Below are 21,830 nucleotides of genomic sequence, written 5' to 3'. Positions count from 1 at the left end.
TTATTTGTTATACCCAGATCATTATTAAACGTGTGAATCTTTGTGATACTTATAGTACTTTGGATGCTGCAGTGCCTAAGCTCATGTCTTAAAAATAAATCATCACTACAAAGATATAAAAATAAGTGTTCAAAGAATCTGGATGGTGTCTCTAAATGCTCTTTTCTACAGCACAGAGAATCCCATGGACACTTAAATCAATCACGTGAAACAGGCCTCACAGGGATGAGGCCAGAAGTAGGAAGAATCCTGGCAGGATTAATATGGGATTCAAACACCAATTTTGAAAGGAATTTAAGACTCATACACAATGCCACCTTCTGCACGTTTAGTGCTATGGTGATGAGCTCCTTATCAATACATAGTCATATAATCCATATAAGATACAAAGCAGGCTAGGAAATGCTTTTAGAGAAACTCATCCAAGCACCAACAAGGATCTCAGATCGGAGATCTTGCAAGTAAATACAATTCTTCACGGAACACTGAAGTTCAGGACTGTACACAGACGAGTGGAACCAAGCAGAATCAAACCATCAAGGCAGGAAGGAAAACCCGTCCTGGATTCCGCTGGCCAATGGCGTTTCCAGGGGCACAGGGCGGGTGGGGCCTCGCTTTCCATTTCAACACCCGCCTGGGGGGGATGAGCGGCTCGGGCAACGGCACCAGACACTGTAGAGTGTAGATGAATGGCTGGCTTGGTCAGGGTGGGGAGGAATTAAGGGTCACTTGGGTTTTGCAGGGAGACGGGCGGGAAGACGGGGCTCGTCGAGCCTGCAGCTCGAGCCCAGGCTACCCTGGCCTCAGGCGCAAGCGGCTCCGGCAGGCGGCGGGGAGGCGGGGCCTCGGGCGGAAGGGGCGGGGCCAGCGGGCTCGTCTCCCCGAAGGGGCGGTGTTCGCCCGCCGCCCAGGCACTGGATTCTCGCGGGAGGGGAGCGACCATGGCGGCGGACAAGGCGGGCGGTGAGTATGAAAAGCGCCCCGCTGACCCCGGCCTCTGGCTCTGTGTGCGGGGACTCACGCCTCCCCGCGCAGGGATCCCCTCCCAGGCTCGCCGGAGGCCTGTACCCCGTCCTAGCGGAGGGATATAAGCAACAGCCTCTTTCTTCGCCGGCCGACTAGTACCGTCGTGTTGTGCCCTTCCGCCGGCGGGAGGCGAAGTAGGGCGGGCAGCCCCTTCTCCTTGCTTGGCGGGTGGGGGCTGCCCCCTCATTGGCGGGGCGGGGCTTGGGTGCGTGACGCGCGTTCCCGGCGTCGGCGCTTCCCGCTGCGCCCGTGTGAGCGGCTGGGTGGTGTCCCCTCGGTCTCTGCCCCGGCTTCCACGGGGCAGGTCCCGAGCCTCCTTCGGCGGTGGAGCGGCCGTTGGGGCCACGCTACATCTTGGCTCCTGCGCTGGGGCGGGGGCGCCTGGGGTCTGGCCGCTGGGGGGCTCCGCAGTTGCCTGGCTTCCGCAGGGGTCCCCTGGTGCCCTGTCTTGCGGAGGCCCCGCCTGCCCCTGAGCGGTGGGTGCCTGGCACTGGGCTTGGGGCTATTGGGTGGGGCCCGGGGCCCGTCTAGGGGGATGTCCTGCCTCTGGCAGCACCCGGGATGAGATGCTGCAAGGAGCCCACTGCCTCCCGCCCTGTGGCCAGGTTCTCTCCTGCCAGGTGCTCGCTCTGAGCCCTGCACCGGGCACGTGTACCCCATGCTTGGAAGAATGGGGTTTGATGGCCCTGCCACCTCCGTTTGCCTGACTATTAGTGTTGCTGCTCATACGCTATTGCAATGGCTCTCAACCTTTCCAGACTACTGTACCGCTTTCAGGAGTCTGATTTGGCTTGTGTACCCCAAGTGTCACCTCACTTAAAAACTACTTGCTTTCAAAATCCGACATTAAAATACAAAAGTGTCACAGCACACTACTGAAAAATTGCTGACTTTCTCATTTTTACCATATCATTATGAAATACATTTATTAGAATATCAATATTGTACTTACATTTCAGTGTGTAGTATATAGAGCAGTATAAACAAGTCATTGTATGAAACTTTAGTTTGCACTGACTTTGCTAGTGCTTTTTACATAGCCTGTAGTAAACCTAGGCAAATATCTAGATGAATTGATGTACCCCCTGGAAGACCTCTGTGCACTCCCCCCCCCCCAAGGTTATGTGTACCCCTGAATGAGAACGACCGCCTTAATATACTAGCTCTGTTTAAAAATCTTTCTTTGGTTTTTGATGCAGTGGTCTCCTACAAAAGTGAATTCCCCAGGCTGGTTGTATGGAATGCAGAGAACCGTTAACTCAGAGTTTTACGAAGCATTTCAATAAATGTTTACTAAAAAAAAACCCCTGAAAAATGTTGAACGTCTGATTTTAATTCCCTAAATTATGGAGTGTGAAGTTGGAAGACGCTAAAAATGTATTGCTTTGTGAAAGTTTAGTATGGCTTCTGATTGTGGATGTGTCTTCTGAAATTAAGCAGGCTCAGTCCTGGTCACCTGGTTTAGATGGGAGACCAAGGACCATCCTCATCCCCTACTTAAAAATAGATGCTGCATGAAGTAATACTAGTAAAATGAAATACTACTAATGTAATACTAGTAAAACAACCCTCACATGCCCAATCTCCTACCTCTGCCCCTCCCCACAAAAAAATTAAGGCCTGATTGACAGTTGCTGTTACACTGGGCAGGCCCCCTAAATAATACCCATGGTTCACAAAGTCCAACTAGCTTTGTGATCCCTTTGGCCCAGTAGGATGGGGCTCAGGCAGTGTGGAGGGGGAAATGGCCAAGATGTGCTTATGCCCTGGTGACTATTTGCTGCAATGGTCCATTAAAACCTGAGCAACAAGAGCACAAGCTAAAACAGTCCTGAGCACTGCCTTGTCCTGCATTGAATGTTGAATTGGCCATTAGGAGCCTCTGAGGATGGGAGGGCAAGTTGCCTCTCTCACTGCACTGGTCCAGAGAGGAATTCATGTGTGCGTTCTAACATAAAACAAAACAAAAATCTTGTGTGTTGGGTGGGTGATAGAAGATGTGTACCAAATTGTCTTGTGCATATGCACCTAGTTGTTTTGTGCATCTTTATAAGGATGTACACTCTTCTTAAATAACAGGAGAACTTAAGACTTACAAGAAAAACTTTTAAAGTGAGGGACTTATTTTTGCCTTAATTGAGTTTCCTAGAAAGGAAAATGCTGCTCTATCAAGTTGATCAAACACAGGTTAGTTTTCATACATATTATTGTAGCATACATACTATAGTGTACTGTGCTATATTTGTCCTCTACTGGGTGAGTTATTATCAGGACTGTTGAAAACATTTTATTGATACAGTTTTTCAAAAGAAATGTGGGGTTTTGACTAAATTTTTAGTGAAAATTATTTGCTTTATTTTGAAAATGTTAATATTATTTTGAGAAACTGAATGATCAAAAACAGAAAAGCTTTTATTCAAAATAGCACCGTAGTGCCTCATGGGAGTTATAGTTCAGGTGGCTTATGTTCCCATTCTCCTCTAGAGACTGGCTTCACTGTCTGGACTATGTCTCCTATGATGCACCATGGCTAGAGACTCTTGTAACATACCCTCTCCCCTCACCCAGAGTGGAGAAAGTGGTGCATCACAGGAAATCTAGTCCAGCTAGAGAGCCCAGCCCATAGATGAAAATGGGAACATAAGGTACACAAACTGCAGCTCCAAACTAAGAGACATTGCAATATCAGTTTGAACTGAATCTTTCAGGTTTTTGATATTTCATTAAAAAGTCAAAAATTTCCACAGAACACTTAAACAAACATGAAAAATGTTTTTTGTTGACATTTTCCACAGGAAGATAAAACCTGTTTTCCAACCAGCTCTAATTATGAACAATAACTTCACTTAGCCCTGGTCTACACTAGGGGGGGATCAATCTAAGTTACGCAACTTCAGCTATGTAAATAACATAGCTGAAGTCAACGTACTTAGATGGACTTACCGTGGTGTCTCCACTGTGGTGAGTCAACTGCTGCCGCTCCCCTGTCAACTCTGCCTGCGCTTCTCGTGGTGCTGGAGTACAGGAGTTGACAGGAGAGCGCTTGGGCGTCAATTTATCGCATCTAGACTAGATGCAATAAATCGATCCGCGCTGGATCGATTGCTGCCCGCTGTTCCGGCCGGTAGTGAAGACATAACCTTAGAATTAAAATAGTGTAGGAACTGGCATACAATCTTTGACATTAAGTTTCCATTCTGCTAAAGTCCTAAGTTTTTTTGTTTTTTTTTTAATCAGGATGCCCACACACACAATTCATATACCAATTTTAATTAAGATATTCATTTTTTAAAAATACAACTGAGAAGTTATGCATAGTGAGTAGTACTTATGTGATTTTTTCTTTTTAGAACACTGCGCTGAATAGATTAGTTTGAACTTTAATTGCATGCTGCAAGTCCGACATTCTTGCTTTTCTACTTAGGTACTGGAATAATCTTCAATGTTATATATTATGCTTAGGCAGTGTAACTTTTTTTTTTTTTTTAAAAGACAATTTAAAAAAAACCAGAAAATATGTTAGCATCTGTCATAGCAGAGATGGGTTTGGATAGTGTGGAATAAACTAAGAGTCTTCCTTATATTTTCTTTGAGAGGTGCTAGAGAGTAGTAATACACAATTGTTCCATCTTCCTAAATGGCACACTAGTGGGCTTCCACAAGGGTCTGTTGTATCAACTCTTGTGTTCAATGTGCATATGAGGCATGGTGTGCTTTGGTAGAGTCAGTATGCAGATGACATTCAGCTCTGTCTCCATTGCATTGGATTTGAACTATGCAGTTGTCATAAATCCAGTGTCTGGCCACAGTTGGGGCTTGCAGAATTTACTGGCTGAGACTTAATTCAGATAACATAGAACAGTGGTCCCCACCGTTTCTGTGGGAATAGCACATTCCTATTCCCAACAGACTGTGGCGGACGCCAGACACCCCGCTGCTGAAATGCCATTGAGAAGTGGTAGTGGAAAAAAACCTTGCTGCCGAGAAATGGCAGCGCTTCTTGGTGGCATTTTGGCAGGTGGTTCTCAGGTGGCAGTGCTCAGCGGTGGCATTTTGGCGGCGCGGTGTCCTTCGGGCGCACACAACTGCCCCACTGTGCACCATTGTGTCCGCGAGCACCGCGTTGGGGACCCCTGACATAAAAGAATAAGGGAAACAACATAAAAATGTCTTCAGTGTCTTTAGATCTCTGGATGTCCAAGTAGAACTAGTGTATATTAGTGTTTCCTCCATCGTGTGTGGCAAGTACCTTAAATGTACCTACATTAGATTGCCTTTCTCTTTGTGTGATACCTAGACAGTTGAGAAAAGCTGAGGCAACAAACCCATGTTTACAAAGGCGTGGATGGTGGCAGGGTATGTCAGGGAGTATCCTGAACTTGTAACCTGATTTAGAATGTGCTTGATAGAGAAAGGTAAGAGGGGCAAAGGGGATAAGGAAGAGCCAGAATTCAAGAACATTTTAAGAAAATGTTACAGAGAATATAATATGTACAACGTTTTAAAAAAAAACAAACCCACAAGTAAATAAAATTCCGTGTTTTACATTAATTGGTTCAAACATAAAACTCTTCCCAGTAGGAATCTTGCTCAGGCTTCACTAAACTTCTTGTTTAGGGCTTGTCTACGTGCGCTGTCAAAGCCCACAAGAGTGGTGTGATTTGTAAAACATTCTAAAATATTGTGCTGTAACTGCCCTGTTTCAGAGTAACCACGGTATGCATCCGATGAAGTGAGCTGTAGCTCACGAAAGCTTATGCTCAAATAAATTGGTTAGTCTCTAAGGTGCCACAAGTACTCCTTTTCTTTTAACTGCCCTGTGTGGATCCTGCTTCAAACAGGACTACGTTAACACGAACTATATACCTGCTAGAACACTCCAGTTGGATCTACGTGGGCCAGTTACATTGCAAGATGTTAGTGTGCTCTACAAATAACACTCCTCTGGCACATTTTGCCATGCTGTATATACAAGCCCTTAGTGTTTTGTACTATGCAGGCCATCAAGTTGCTCTTTTTCTGTAATGTTACTATTTTGTGATTACAGAGGCTTGTCCTTTAAAATACCCCACAATTTCAACTTTTATTTAAGTATCCTAACTGGCTTTAGTAGTGAAGACAAACTGTACAGAAATTTACTAGTAGATTATCTGTGATCCAGCCTTCCATAGGAAGTATTTAAAGCAACTGGGAAACTGGTGCTTTTCTGGGATAACTAGTTTAACAATTACTTGACCAGTTTTTCCTGTAATTGAAGAATAAACACTACTTTTGGACTCAGCTTCACATGTGCCCATCTCTATTGCAGATAAATTAAGAAAACAGGATTTTGTAATAGAAACTGGGACAGCCTTAACTTCCGTGTTGCTTGAGGTGATGCTATAATCAGTGTGTGGGAATGCTTATCCTGCTTAGCAACTGTTATTAACAGTCATTATCTGCAGCAGTCTTTTCAGTTCAGATATTAGAAAAATGAATGCATCGTATGTGTGAACCCTGGTTCCATGGAAATGCAGATAATACAACATTTTCATGCTGTGAAATGGTGTCCTGATGCTATAAACCAAGGGTAGCCAACCTGAGCCTGAGAAGGAGCCAGAATTTACCAATGTACATTGCCAGAGAGCCACAGTAATATGTCAGCAGCCCTGCCGATCAGCATCTCCCCCTCCCTCCCTGCATCTCCTGATCAGCTGTGGCATGCAGGAGGCTCTGGGGGAGACTGGGAGGAGAGAGGGCACGGCAGGCTCAGGGGAGGGGGCAGGAAGGGGTGGAGTGGGGGCAGGGCCTGTGGCAGAGCCAGGGGTTGAGCAGTGAGCACCCCCCAGCACAATGGAAAGTTGGCGCCTGTAGCTCCGGCCCTGAAGAGCCGCATGTGGCTCCGGAGCCACAGGTTGGCCACACCACTATAAGCTGTTTTTTTTTTTTTTTTCCATGATGGTGCAATCGATCCCTTGTTCTAAGACATTAAGGAAGCTTCAATTACTGCAGACAATGTGCATTGCAGAGAACTCTTACATGATGGATCCACCAATCAGATTTGAGTCCTCAACATTCTGAGGTTCTATATTTTCAATTTAACACTTCTCAGTTTACCGTTAACTGATGCTTTCAGCAAATCAGGTGAACCTTTACACAGGGAATGCTGGCTTTCTGTACCTTGCTACAGGATTAAGGGTATCGTGCAGCATAAGACCAATTATGATGAGATTTATTAATCCTGTAAAGTTTCTGGATCAGGACCTCTTCTACTTGCTTCATACACAGAAATAACTTTGGTTTTGTTGGAGATGGAGTCTGTTAACTTGAGTATGAAGGTTTTGGAGAGTTGGGCTCCATTGGCTTCAGAGGATGAGCCACAGCTGCTGGACCATGTCAGCAGAGTGGTCCAAATTTGGGATAAGAGGTCTTCTACTATTTCCGTGGGAAATGGTGACTTCTTTTGGCAGAGCAAAGAAGAGATGTGGCAGTGGATGCAAACTCTTTCTGGTAAGAAACTATCGTCAGCAGTGGAGATTACAAATAGTTTGGACTTGGAAGCGACTGAGAAATTTAATAAAAACCAAGGTGAATGGTTAGTTGTATCATCAGTCCCATTAAAGAATATGGCTGGCATTTGAATTGTCAGCAATGGAAAGGAAGGGAGAAGCTGACACAAGGGCTGCAAAGTCCTCAGCTTGTTTGTCTAGGAAAGTCTTCAGGGAATCCAACATCTAATGTCATTCCAGAGGAAACTTGGTGTTGTTTAGAAATGCTAACACCTGCATTTAAGAACCCCTTGTATTCTGTACATGACAAATATCTAAGAGCTAAGTCTTTAGTAGTGCTTTTGTTACCACTTTGAAAAAGAAAAATATTACTTCCTCCAGAAAAGAGCTGAAACAATAAAACTAGGAGAAATGAATCCGGTTCCCAGAATACTTCTGCGGAAGATACATTGCAAAAAATGAAGCTTAAAGAGTTGTCTGCTTCAGTTCTGTACCAGCAAGTAAATTTTGGATGATACTGAAAGCCTTTTGAGAGAAAACTTAAATAGCTCTCTAGCTAGCGACCAAAAAAAAAAAAAAAATGGCTATTGGTTTTTTACTTAACATATGTATCAGAAAATTCCTGTCATTTATCAGTGTTGGTGGTATAGCACACAGACTGCGAAGGCTACCCAGTTATGAGTGGAATGATTTATTGGAGAATTGGAAAAAGAGAGATAATGTGCTACATTCATACTTAACAGAATGTTCCACAAAAGAGCCCATCTCTTTGGTGCCTTTGTGCCTATCAAGTTGGCCTTCCTTCCAATGGAAGGTACTTAAATGTGTCAATTTGTAATGACAACCACTTCATAGAGAATTACTCAGAGATTTAATTTCTGTAAGTGTGTTTTAATTGACATGGTATGACAAGATTTGTCTGCAACTTCCATTTTGTGAGAGTGGGTAAGAAACAGTACAGATGTTCTTTAAAGCCTCCCCCGCCCCCCAATTTATTAAATAAATTGTAGGGCCAGCTAAAGGATTTGTTAGATACTTAGTTCTGGGTATAAAATGAGAACTAACAATAAAAAGCTCCAGATTTGGGTGGTTTATATGTTGGAATTCTACTCAACCAATCTGTCACCTGTGTAATGGTTTTTCAACCAAGGTGGCTGTTCCAAAGAAATCAGAAGAAGACTATGCATAGTTCTCTCAGCTATGGACTCCCTTAAGGAAGTATGGAAAAAACATGACATCTCGAAATGTGCAAAGTTGCGACTCGTGAAAATCCTAATTTTTTCCATAGCGATTTATAGCTTTGAATCATTGGGTGCTGATGAAGGCTCTTGTGTATCTTCTGGATTGAAAAAAGGACAAATGCCTGTGTTAGAAATATTATTGGAGAGAAGTGGACCCTTGTGTTAGAAATTAATAAGACACGGATTTATGTGCTTTGGTCACATAAGAGATAGAGGTAGAAATAACCTTGAGAAAATTATTATAGAAGGAATGGTGGAGAGTCAGATGACCAGCGAGGGAATGGATAGATGGTGTATGGCAGATCACTGGATGGCCAGCTGCCGAGTGCTCGAAGTTAGCAATGGATTGTGAAGATTTCCAAAAATTGTGATGTAGTGTACTGATGGTCAGGCAAGAATGAATGAATTTACTTGTTTCAGCTTTAAGGAGTTATGAGTTTAATAATTCTCTCGTGCACTTTCTCCCCCCCCAATCAGTTTCACTTAACCGAGGAATTTTCTGGCCTATCACTTCTGACAGTTGGTCTCAGCTCAGTGGTTAACTTTTTATTTTTGAATATTTGGCTAAATCTATTTCCGAGTTAAGCAGTGGGGGTGTGAAAGGAACTTTGTATTCGACAATTTATTTTGTATGTACTCTACTCATTTAACTAAATATATTGGTTTCAAATTTTGCATTGAGTTTGGGGGCAGGGCAAATAGTTTCCTATTTTGAACTGTTAATGATGAAAGATACCTATTTGCAACTGTGCAAATATTCATCTCTTAATGTGTTCCAAACTAGTTAATGGTTATACTGCACATGTATAGCAGATAGTAATTTGTAACATAAATACTCTGGGGCAGCTTGGTTCTTTTATTCCCTAGTGTTGTGGAGGGCCACAGCATTGGCTAGTTCCCTGCCCCACCACAAGATCTAAAGGAGGAATCAGAGTCATTAAGGGTACATCTATGCTGCAATTAAAAACCCATGTCTGGCCCATGCCAGCTGACTCTGGCTCACAGGGCCTGGGCTGTGGGGCTGTTTAATTGCAGTGTAGACTTTTGGGCTCAGGTTGGAGGCTGGGCTCTGGGATCCTCCTAACTCATAGGTAGAACACGGTAGAGTTCTGTAGCAATCCTCATGTGTTCCAGTAACTGCTGAGCAGTGCTGCAAAGTGATCCCAACTCCTGTTGAAATCAATGTGAATTGAGGTCACTCATTACCTTTCAGGAGCTGGGGTTCTTATGCTTTGAAAATCTTGATACTAGATTAGTGTAATTTTTTTTGTGTTAATTGTTAATGTAAATGTGGAATATTAAAAATTTGAAGGCACTTTTTTGGGCCTGAGTCGGCGTTCATTATAACTTATTTCCAGGTACGAAAGGAGATGTGTTGCTATCTTTCTGTCTTCAAGCTTAACCAATAAGTAGCCTACCAAGTGTCACTTCATTTTCTAATGTAAAATTTTCATTAACGAGACTTCTAAAGTGTAGATGTCCATAGCTGCTGTTGCGTATTTATTTTTCTCATAATATGGGAATGGGCAATGGCAGATGCTTAAGATATGGCAATGATGACATGATAGACCAGTGGTCTCCAACCTTTTCATGCACAAGATCACTTTTTGAATTTAAGATCAATTCAAGATCTACCCTGCCACTTCCCTGAGGCCCCGCCCCATTCACTCCACTTCCCCCACTCCCCATTGCTCGCTCTCCCCCACCCTCGCTCACTTTCACTGGGCTGGGGCAGGGGATTGGTGTATGGGAGGGGGTGCAGGCTCTGGGCTGGGACTGAGGGGTTTGCAGTGTGGGAGGGGGCTTTGGGCTGAGCCTGGGGGTTGGGGTGCAGGAGTGAGCAAGCTTGGGGTGCAAGCTTTGGGAGGGGGTTTGGGTGCAGGGGTCATTTGGTCATACTGCACCTAATCTCATAGCATCCACTGGACATTTCATGAGTTTTCCTTTTTATTAGTGTCATTTGTGGTTTATAGATCCAAAATCCTTCAGGGATTGTCACAAATCAGTGTAACATTCTCAACTATGGGGTGTGCATTGGCTGAGTCTGGGGCAGGGGGTTGGGGTGCAGGAGTGAGGGGTGTGGGCTCTGGGAGGGAGTTTGGGTGCAGGAGGGGGCTCCGGGCTGGGGCAGGATGTGGGAAGCGTGAGAGGTGCAGGCTCTGGGAGGGAGTTTGGTGCAGGAGGAGGTTCCGGGTTGGGGTGCAGGAGGGGGTGCGAGCTATGGTTGGGAGGCACTTACCACAGGCGGCTCCTGGTTGGCAGTGCAGCGAGGCTCAGGCAGGCTGCCTGCCTGCCAGGGCCCCATGCCGCTCCCAGAAGCGGCTGGCTGCTGGCACATCTCTGCGGCCCCTGGGTGGGAGGGGGGCAGCGGGTCTCCGCGTGCTGCCTGTGTCTGCAATTGCAGCCCCCGCAGCTCCCATTGGCCGGTTTCCGGCCAGTGGGAGCTGCGGGGACTGTTCTGGGGGCAGGGGCAGTGTGCAGATCCCGCTCCCCGCAGGGGCCACAGAGATGTGCCAGCAGCCAGCCGCTTCTGGAAGCAGCGAGGGGCTGGGGCAGGCAGGCAGCCTGCCAGACCCCTGCTGCGCCACCAGACTTTTAGAGGCCCGGAGATCGTGATTGACTGGCAGAGGCTCCAGGATCGACCAGTCTATCGCGATGGATGAGTTGGTGACCACTGTGATAGACGGTACTGTGTAATTTACAGATAAAAGCATAAGGTTAGATAACTAAGGATCATATAGATTAATATTTTAGTGTCTAGTGGGAAGAAGAAAACAGTAGATTTGTAGAACTCCCCATGCACAATAAAATGACAACAAAAAATAAATTAGAGTAAAACTGAAACAGCAAAACATGAGAAATAGGAAACTCTTCTCTTCAAGGGTGAAAAAACATAGTGGTTCATATCATTTTGTGGGCTTCAGGACTATGTATGTGGTTTCTATGCAGTGTGCATCTTTTTAATATAATGCTGCTGGATAAACTTATTTCAGTAATATCCTAGTAATGGTTTTTGCCAGCTATTTTCTGTGAATATAAAAACCCCATACTTTTAAGAGTGAAATTTAAAATCATCCTTTTATGTACAAATTTACAGCTGTAAGTTACTCCGTTTAAGATACACTGTGAAAATGAATCAATGGTGATGTGATGTCTAGACATGACAAGTGTCAGAGTAACAGCCGTGTTAGTCTGTATTTGCAAAAAGAAAAGGAGGACTTGTGGTGCCACTAGTACTCCTTTTTTTTTCTTTATACGTTACAAGTAACTTAGTAAGGGAAGGTGGTTGTTCCAGTTTTCAGCAGAGGAATTCTAGCTTTCAGGGGTGAAATTTTTCATTCCGAAGTTATAGTACTATCAGTTCAGAGTTGAATTTAGCTTTTTACAGTGTTGCTATCATTGCTTATGGTGCTTTAGGTATGAACAAGAAGATCTTGAGGGAAAGGAAGGGAATGTGTAATGGAAGGAATGGAGTTATGTTTATTAACCTTAGTTGCAAATATAACTAATGTTTTCTGTACTCTTCTGTTTATTTTTTCAGATCAGGGAACTGAGAAACATGAAGGAACAGTTACTTCCTCTGGGATTACTGATCAGGAAAAGGAGCTGTCAAGTAGTGCATTACAAGCTTTTAATGTAAGAAAAGGCTTAAACTTCAAAACTTTCTGTTGAACTTACTTGATTATTTAAACTATCACCTGGCAACCAATTTGTTCCCTTTTTTTTTTTTTCCCAAGAGTAATAGTAAATGTATCAACAACATAAATAAATTAAATCTAAATTAGTAGCAGACTTCATTATAATATAGTGACATGTCCATTTTGATTAATCTAAGATATCTGATATAATGTGAGAAGACATAGAGGGCTCTTGAATTTAGGGCAAACAGAAACATAACCAAATCTTTTTCTAGGTTCCCAGAGTTCAGTCACTATCAATGCTATGTGATTGGTGAGAATTGGGTAAAATAAGCAGACAGCTATTTTGTGACAGTTCTGTCAACTCTGTGTGCACTCACTGAAGAAAAGTTTCCCTAATTTTAGCTATCAATTTGTGGACTTCAAAATAGTTTAAAAAAGCGAAGTTCCTTTATCATTTTGGCTGTCCTGCTGAATATACTTTTGTAGTATACTTTTGAACACTACACAACATTTAAATGTCCACGTAAAGGACTTACACACAATAATTTGATAACTTGTGTTCAATACCTCTTCCTATACTTCCTGGAAGCTTTTGTTTGTATATTTAGTAATGTGAAGGCACAAGCTATAAGCTTTTTAATTTTATTTACTTCTTACTTCATATTTCATTCCTGTTTTGTATTCTGTAGCTTATGGCTGTTGGAGGTATGTTTCCGTTTCTTTGTTTTTCTTTGTACTTACTTTTTTCTACCTTGAATTTCATAAACCAGTTTTCTTATGATACATCTAGTTTATCCAAATCATTTGAATTGGTTGTGTTGCTCATTTTAGATGTCCATCCTCCTTTTCCATTTTGTTGATCATATGCCAATATTGCTTACACAATATTGTTATATAAAGTGAACAGAATTGTCCTAATATAGGCTCTAGTGGCATTTTGATTATCACCCTCTCATTTCTCAAGTGATTCCACATCCTATTGTCCTGTCTTAGGTATCCTTAACTTTTTTCCTCTTTGGATAGTGGGAAAGGATTTTTTTTGAGCTAATTTCATATTATTCTAACTGGATTTGAATGACCTACTGCTACCTTTGTTATTGGTTCTAATATGGACCCAGCCCACTTTGCTTATCCACTCATGATATAATGTCTCTGTACCTAGAAGACTTTTAACATATCCGGTTCTAAGGAGGTGACAAAAGAAGACAGAACCACATCTACGCTTCCAGTTGTCAGTATTGCTTAGTGTTAAGTTGCCCATAAGTAACCTTGTCAAATGTTTTTGTCATTTCCCTTTCTGGAAGAGCTCCCTGACAGGAGGATGCTGAGAGAGGAGCCCAGGGGTGCTCAGTGTAGTAAGATCAGCAGAAGGGAAAAGAGTAAGATCTTGTGTAATATCTTGCTAAGAAGAGCTCAGGGAGACCCAAGAGAACAGTGTTGGACTCTGAGTGCATCAAGTAGTGGCAGAATAGGGAAGGAATCTGCAAGCCTGACAAGTTAGATAGGAAGTAGTCTCTGGATGAAGAGAGGAGAGGAACTTGAGGCCAGAGAAGATTACCACTCCTGGATGGCACTTGATGCTGGAGCAGGAGGAGGGATTGGGTTCCCCATCACCTCAGCAGCACTACCTCTGGGTGGCGCTGCTTAAATCTGTGCTACCCAGGGGAGAGTGCAATTGACTATTGTGAAACCCTGCTGTCTAACAAAGGAATTGCTTGCAGGTGGAAGGCCAAAGATAGTTTTGCTCTGTCATAATAAACCAGACTCCAAGTGGAGACTTACGTGAAACACATGAGTATGTGCAAGTCAGAGGAGAAACTGAGGCCTAGATGACCAGTTGCTGGAATACACCAACCCTGTTGCACATGCCCTCAAATAAATTGTGAAGTTGTTTATTTAAAGCTGGATTATTAAAGTTGGTAGATCTCATACTTCACCTGCATTTATTTTTTTATATGTTTGTTTGTATAGGCTAACACTTTAATATGTTCCCCACTCAGATGCCTCAGTGTCTTTTTTTCCCCTCAGAGTTATAGCCTGATATTTATAAGCAACTCTACAATAACAAAAAAGTGTACTCGTGACTGGAGAAGGGATTGTGAAAATTCTGAAAGGAAGACAGGTTTTAGTTTCAAGATTCCAGAGGGCTAATATAAACAAGGACGAATACATTAGCAACTTCCCTTTCAAATAATTTTAGGATTCTTCCATTTCAACTCTTCTTTCACAGATTTTTCAATTTCTTTGAATCTTGTGCTCAATTTTAGATTTGTTTCCCATATTAATTTTCATCAGTCTCCCATTACAGCACACCTTTAGTTATGTTTTGTGTTTCAGCTTGGCAGGAAACAATTGTCTTTATGGGTGTGAAGAGTGGAAATACAATTTTATTCTATAAACTGGAAGAGAGTACTTTTATATTGGTTACTAACCTGTTGATTAAACATTTTTTCCTAATGTATATTGTTGATGTGTGTGCTCCCACTTACAGGCTGGGAATTATGATGCTTGTCTGCAACATCTTAGCTGCTTGCAAGAAATAAACAAAGATGACTACAAAATAACTTTGAATACAGCTGTTGCAGAGTTCTGTAAAAATAACCAGACTACAACAGACAACTTGAAACAAACACTTAATCAACTGAAGAATCAGGTAATGCAAAAATAGTGAGGTGCTTTTTGAATTCAAGTAGTGTCTTCCTCTTACATCACGGTTGGGGCCCTCTATCAGTTGACAGAACAAGAAATAATTTGTAAAGTTTAGATAGAATAGTGTCTTGGTTATTCAAGTAGTTTTATTTTCTGCTTTTAATTTAATTATGTTTGTAAATGCTTTGTTTATATCAATACTTCCCATTAACACCATATAAGGGTTTATTAGTCTATGAGTAGAAGGTGAAATTTTCTTTATCTTCATACGTGGATCAGTCTATAGCTTTTAACTATTGTTTCCAAATATTGGACTTTTTCCCCCCACAGTGAATACAGGAATTCTGACTAAAACAAATTTACTTTTTTTTTTTTTTTTTTTTTTGGTAGGTTCATTCAGCTGTTGAAGAAATGGATGGCTTAGACGATGTTGAAAACAGCATGCTTTACTACAATCAAGCGGTTATTCTGTATCATCTGCGTCAATACACTGAAGCAATATCAGTTGGAGAGAAGCTGTACCAGTTTATAGAACCTTTTGGTATGTAGATAGGAAGGCAAAGTTATTTCTTATATTTGTTCCCCTCTGGTGTAATGGCTGCAGACTGTTAAACTGTTTCTTGACCGAAAGCTTCTTGTGATTGATTCTTCTGATTAAGAGGGCTGTGTGTGTGTGTATTATATAAATATGAATGATCTACATTAGCAATTGATACACACGCGCACACACACAGTAGCTGAGATTTAGAAATAAAGAAGGTGCTGTATGTGTATATCAAGAGAAGCATGATTCAAACATGGGGGCTATGTCTTAAGATAGCAGTAGAACAATGTTTCCCAAACTTGGGACGCTGCTTGTTCAGGGAAAGCCCCTGGCGGGCCGGGCTGGTTTGTTTCCCTGCTGTGTCCACAGGTTCGGCCGATCGCGTTTCCCACTGGCTGTGGTTCGCCGCTCCAGGCCAATGGGGGCTGCAGGAAGTGGTGGCTGGTATGTCCCTCAGCCTGTGCTGTTTCCTGCAGCCCCTATTGGCCCGCAGCTGCAAACTGCAGCCAGTGGGAGCTGTGATCATCCGAACCTGTGAACGTGGCAGGTAAACAAACCAGCCTGGCCTGCCAGGGGCTTTCCCTGAACAAGCGGTGTCCCAAGTTTGGGAAACACTGCGGGAGAACATATATTATTTTTATCTTGAATATGAAATGGATGTTAAGGGGTTGACTTCTTTCCGAAGATGCATGTGCAAATACCATGATTGTACATGCAGAATCTTATATGTGCATGAACAAATGGGCAGTTAAGCATACAATGCAATTCGTGTGTGTGTGCGCGCGTGCAAATAATCTATAGGGCTACACAAGCTGTAAGGAACTGTGATAACCAGACATGCCAAACCCATGAAAAAATGCAGAAATTGGGCTTGTTTTTGTCTTAATTAGCTTGTGAGTTGCTTGTTGGCTAGTTTATGGCTTGTATCTTGTTGCTTCTTTTTTTTGATCAGCTCCCAGAAAGCAGGGGCAAGTGGGGTAAAGAGTCAAGGGTGCACAGCAGGCCCACCACAGTCCCAGACTGCACACCGGCGGGATCTAGTCACATAGAGTGTTGGGGTTCTTAGGAATTGGCTTGTTTTGAAATGGGATCACCTTGATTTTTGGCTTATTGTGAAAGTCTGGGTGCTTATTTACTGCATGGAAGTTGGCAACTGTGGGATAACTTGTATGTAACTGTATGCACTCACCTTTGAAAATTAAGTCCCCCATAACTGTAAACAGTGGCTCTCTGTGTAGTGGAATGGTGCTTGCCTGATAGGATTCAGAAACCTTGCTGAGCTACAGAAGTGTTAAGGTTGTTTGCTGATGCATGCTTGTGTGTGGGGGTGGGTCGTTGTCAGTAAATCCATTAAGTGAGAGCAACCGAAGGAACAACACATTGTCAATTTTTTATATGCCAATTATCATACTGGTGAATGATATCGTACATGAACTTAGGGTTCAGTCTCAAAGGCATCTATGCAGAGACACTTAGCCTTGTGTAGAGTTCTACTGACCTTTGATGGGATTCCATGTAGCCATATAGGTCTGCCCACGTTGATCCCTTTAGGGGATTGGTTCTCCAGTGCTTACCAGTTAGACCAACTTTCAGAATAAATTTTTTTTTTTTTTAAGAGGAAATGTTTAATTGTCTCAATTTTATATACTGTATAGGCTTGTTCATAAGCCAAATATTTTTGGTAAAGTGACGCATCAAAGAGCAGGGGTCGGCTTATAAATGGGTCTACACTAAAATTTGGTGATTTTAAACTCTATGAAATCATTGAATTGAATATCTATCTAATACATTGTCGTTTTGTTTACCTGGAGCGTTCACAGGCACGGAGCCCCTCAGTTCCCTATGGCCGTGGTTCGCCATTTCCAGCCAATGGGAGCAGCAAACTGCGGCCACTGGGAGCTGAGGGGCTCCGTGCCTGTGAACACTCCAGGTAAACAACACATCCCGACCCGCCAGTGGCTTACCCTGACAGGCTGGGAGCCAAAGTGTGCCAACCCCTGAAATATAGGGTTGGCATATGAAAGAGTCACACGGTTTTTACTATTTTTACCTATCCATCTTGGGGTGGGGGGGAGGTCTGCTTACAAACGAACAGGCTAATGAATGAGTATATACGGTATTTTAATGTTGACAGGTCAACATTTTCAGTGTTTGTAGGTTTGTTCATCAGGATCACCGTATATAGTGCATTCAAATTAATTTTAGAACACTTTATGACAGTGCTTTATGGCTATGGGTGTTTTCCCAGTTATGGATTAGTGGGGGCTACATATTAAAAATATAATATTTCTTTCTCCTTTCTTTGTCTGATGTAGAAGAGAAGTTTGCCCAGGCTGTGTGCTTCCTGCTTGTAGACTTGTATCTGCTAACTTACCAGGCTGAGAAAGCCTTGCATCTGCTTTCCGTTTTGGAAAAAATGATTTCTCAGGGCAACAATAACAAAAATGGAAAAAATAATGAGGTGAGTATGTTTCAGAGGACCTTATTTAAAAAACAACTACTATTGGGTGTATTCATGGCAATATGCTTTGGGCTAATCCAAAAATAGCCAATAGCTTTTTCAAATAGTTTAAATTTTAAAAACTATGTTAGCATGGTTTTAATCTTAGACTGCCACTGGTCACTTTGTAACTCTGTTTAATTACATTTGGCATGTGTATATATATTCTCCTGCATCCCAAAAGATTGAGAGGTGTTTCCTATTGTCAGATTTTGCATTAGTGGGACGGGTACAGTCTTTAAGGTCAAATATTCCCACTTTGTCTCCCTGGCTGACAACTTTAAGCTGTAACCAAGAAGCTCTTGCTTTGGACTGCAGTTCCTTTGACCCTGAGCCAGGGAAGTAACTAGTAGGTCAGAGAAGAATTGCCTCTGCTGGTTGAGATATCGGAGGCGTCCTTGAGTATATGAGACACGTTCATGTGTTGCTAGTTGGGGTGAAATATGCTTTAGTTGGCACTGAAATTCTGCTACTAAGAAGTACCCTTTTTGGAGTAAGAAGTAGGCTAGACAGGGATCTAACTGAATATAGAACACTTCTTTGTTCTGTTAAAGGAATCTATTGTTGTCTATCTTAAGTGTACACTAACTTTACTGAAGAGTCTAAAGGACAATAGAAGGTGACTTGACATGAAAATGTCATTTGCAGAACCTAAGGATGTATAGATAAAATGTCCTTGGCTTCCTTATGTGTTAGTGAACTCTTAAAAACCACCTAAGTGCCAGAACAGGATGTGATGATATTAGCAGACATTCTTGTGTGAACATGGACCTTCATTCTCTATAATCTGGTGTGTTTGTTCTTGGATGTAGATTTAAATATGACTGTGTTTTCTTCAGTGGACATTGATTTTCCCCTCTGATATTAGACCTAAGAAAAATAAACCTGTACACTGGATTAAAGATGAAATAATATTTTCTCCTTTTAATTTGTGTTCAGACAGGTAATAACACAAATAAGGAGTCATCTAATCATAGAGCTGAAAGTGGAGCTTTAATAGAAGCTGCAAAATCTAAGATACATCAGGTAGGAAACTTTTTGGTGTCCAGAATTAGATATTTATATGCAATTTAAAATTGATGATCTCATTTATCTTTATTAAAAAGAGGTATTGCATACTGTCAATCTAGTTAGTCTTTAAAATTAGTTTAAAAGTAGTTTCGGATACTACACCTGCTCCTGAATTCCTTGACTATTTGTAAAACAACCCCTCCACCCCCAGTGTCTGTATTTTAATTTCTCCCCTGTTTCTGTAAAATCTACACAAGTGAGGAAAGCTGACTAAAGAACAAAGGGGCAGAACTTCAAATGGTGTTAATTGTTGTATCTCCATTGAAATCAGTAGAGCTATGACCGCTTATACCGTAATAGTGGAATTATGACAGTTTACACCAGCTGAGGAGCTGCCCCAGAGGACTATTAAATGAATAAAAAGAAAACTGAAAAATATTTTTCTCTGATCTTTGTTATAGAAGTTACTTATCACAATAGTAACAAAAAATTGTATCACTGAGATTTTTTAACTAAGGGCTGATGTTTAAGTTTTGAAACTTGTTACTCAACCATCATACTGAATCTCTTTTACAATCCATTTTACAGGATTCTGTAGGAGTTATTTTGTTAGAAGCCTGTAATTAAATTTTCTCTTTATATTCTGAAGAGGAGTTTTATTTTTAGACAGTTTTTAAATAGCTTTTCTTAATGTATAAAAGTACAATATTGTGTAGTAAACTTAGGCATGTTGCATCTTACAGATAACATCAAACTGCATAATTTACTAAACTGTTTTAAAATGTTAATTTTTAAAATTATACTAATGAATTTTTTTTTAATTTAACAGTATAAAGTGAGAGCCTATATCCAGATGAAGTCTCTAAAAGCATGCAAAAGGGAGATTAAGTCTGTTATGAATACAGCTGGAAATGTAAGCTTTTTTTAAAGCATAGTCTGTTTGCAGTCTAGGTCAATTCTCTGTCCTAAAACTAAACTCGTTTGACTTTATTTCTGTTCTAAAGTTTGAGACTATGGGGAAGTGTCTGAAATAAGAAGAGCTTTGGCATTAGTCTTGTTTATAATTTACTTTTGTATAATTGCAACTCATTATTATGGAATTATTATTTGGATTGGCTATTTATGTGCTCAGAAAATCACGCTCAGGGTTTTTGTTAATTTAAGATATAAAAGTTTAAAAAATGAAGCACTATATAAACAAACTCTAAAGCATGGATTATAATAACCTTAATCAAAGAGTAAGCGACTCCCAACAGAATGTAAATTTCTCTAGAAAAGTTATGGAAGTCTAATCTCCAGTTGATGCAAAGAACTTTATTCACTGACTAGAATAAGTTTTCCTGTTCATTGATAGGATTAAACTACTCCATAGTTGATCAATAATAAGAATTTGGGGGTACTAAAATCTGTTGCTTCAGTTGAAGTTTTTCAGATCCTTTCATTTTGTTAGAAGCAGTATGTCCAATATAATTCACTTTTGCAGAGCTGGAAGAAGATGCATTCTAGTGCATTCTTTCCATGTGAAGAAAATAAGAATGTTACAGAACAGTTTGTATGTATGTGTGGTATTTTTCAATTTTTTTTTTTTAAAGCAGTTACAAAAAACATTTAGTTAGAAGTCAAGGTGAATTGTCATTGATAGCTATGAGAGTTCTAGGAAGAGAAAAATATTAACTATATATCTGAGGAACAAGTTTTGCTGCATTAAAATAAACACTTCTGTTTTAAAATAGCAACAATTGTCAAACTGTGTGACTATTGCAGTTTATCAATAACAGTAGATCTCCTAAAGCAATTGATAAATAATTTTTGTTTTCTTCACAGTCTGCTCCTTCTCTCTTTCTTAAGAGCAATTTTGAGTATTTGAGGGGGAATTATCGGAAAGCAGTAAAACTGTTAAACAGCTCAAACATTGCTGAACATCCAGGATTCATGAAAACAGGTAAAATAAAGCATAAAACTCTGATTGTGCAATCACTTACACACATGCTTATCTTTACACACAAGTAGTCTCATTGAGTTCAGTTTTAAAAGACATTTTTTGGTGCATAAAACCCAGTTCTTTTTTATTTTGTATGAACTGGATTTTCCAACGTTTTAATTCTCATTGAGTTCAGTAAGACTACTCACAAGCGTTCAAGTTAAGCATGTGTGTAAGTGCTTACAACACTGGGGCCTTAAATACCATGTTTCTTTATCTTCCTTAGCTCATTTTCCATATCCTTTTCCTCCCAGCCCCTAATTGTTTTTGTGTCTGTTTAAAACAAAACTCTAATCCAGCCTAGCAGATATTTAGGAGTATTGTCACATGAAGAGGTGAGGTTTTTTTTTTTAAATTTTTTTAATTTTGTTTTATTGTTTTTTTGTTTTTTTTTGGAATGCCTATGTTTGGACCAGTAGAAACTAGAAGCATAATGGAAGGTGAGTGTGAGGTTCTATGCTGCGCCCAGAAGAGACGTTATGAGACACGGTGCTAGCTGCAGGGTGAATTCAAAGTTTGCATTGAGTGTTTGCGGTTGGCTCAAATCTTGTGGAGCTTAAACTACTTGTAAATATTTATATCTTCTTTCAAGTGAGATGGAAGGCATAAAAATGGTCTTTTAGCCAACATTGGTAACTTAAAACCTTGGAAAACCCAGTTCATACAAATGATAAAAATGGGTTTAATGCAAGAAAAGACATTTCTGTGTTTTAAATAATATAGCTATTAAATGCCCTTTCTTCCATAAA

At 41.2% G+C, this 21,830-nt stretch overlaps 1 protein-coding gene across 6 annotated transcripts in view; it reads left to right on the top strand.

The window, feature by feature from the left end:
• The first annotated feature begins 853 nt into the window (after positions 1–853).
• The window catches only part of CNOT10 (CCR4-NOT transcription complex subunit 10), a 73,482-nt gene continuing 52,505 nt past the window's right edge, over positions 854–21,830 (top strand). For 5 of the 6 annotated variants that reach the window (XR_012157496.1, XM_073333355.1, XM_073333352.1 and 2 more), the window contains exons 1-8: positions 854–963; positions 12,297–12,391; positions 14,888–15,049; positions 15,436–15,586; positions 17,905–18,050; positions 19,029–19,115; positions 19,930–20,013; positions 20,925–21,042. Coding sequence is in view for 5 of the 6 variants with exons in the window: in XM_073333355.1 (XP_073189456.1) it covers positions 942–963; positions 12,297–12,391; positions 14,888–15,049; positions 15,436–15,586; positions 17,905–18,050; positions 19,029–19,115; positions 19,930–20,013; positions 20,925–21,042 (865 nt within the window). In the remaining variant the exon portion in view is untranslated. Of the gene's footprint in view, positions 964–7,167; positions 7,516–12,296; positions 12,392–14,887; positions 15,050–15,435; positions 15,587–17,904; positions 18,051–19,028; positions 19,116–19,929; positions 20,014–20,924; positions 21,043–21,830 lie in introns of those variants that run through there. The other variant, XM_073333356.1, reaches the window with a different exon arrangement.

The sequence above is a fragment of the Lepidochelys kempii genome, chromosome 2, assembly GCF_965140265.1.
Source record: "Lepidochelys kempii isolate rLepKem1 chromosome 2, rLepKem1.hap2, whole genome shotgun sequence".
In the NCBI taxonomy this organism is placed as follows: Eukaryota; Metazoa; Chordata; order Testudines; family Cheloniidae; genus Lepidochelys; species Lepidochelys kempii.
This window is presented reverse-complemented; position numbering and strand designations above follow the sequence as displayed.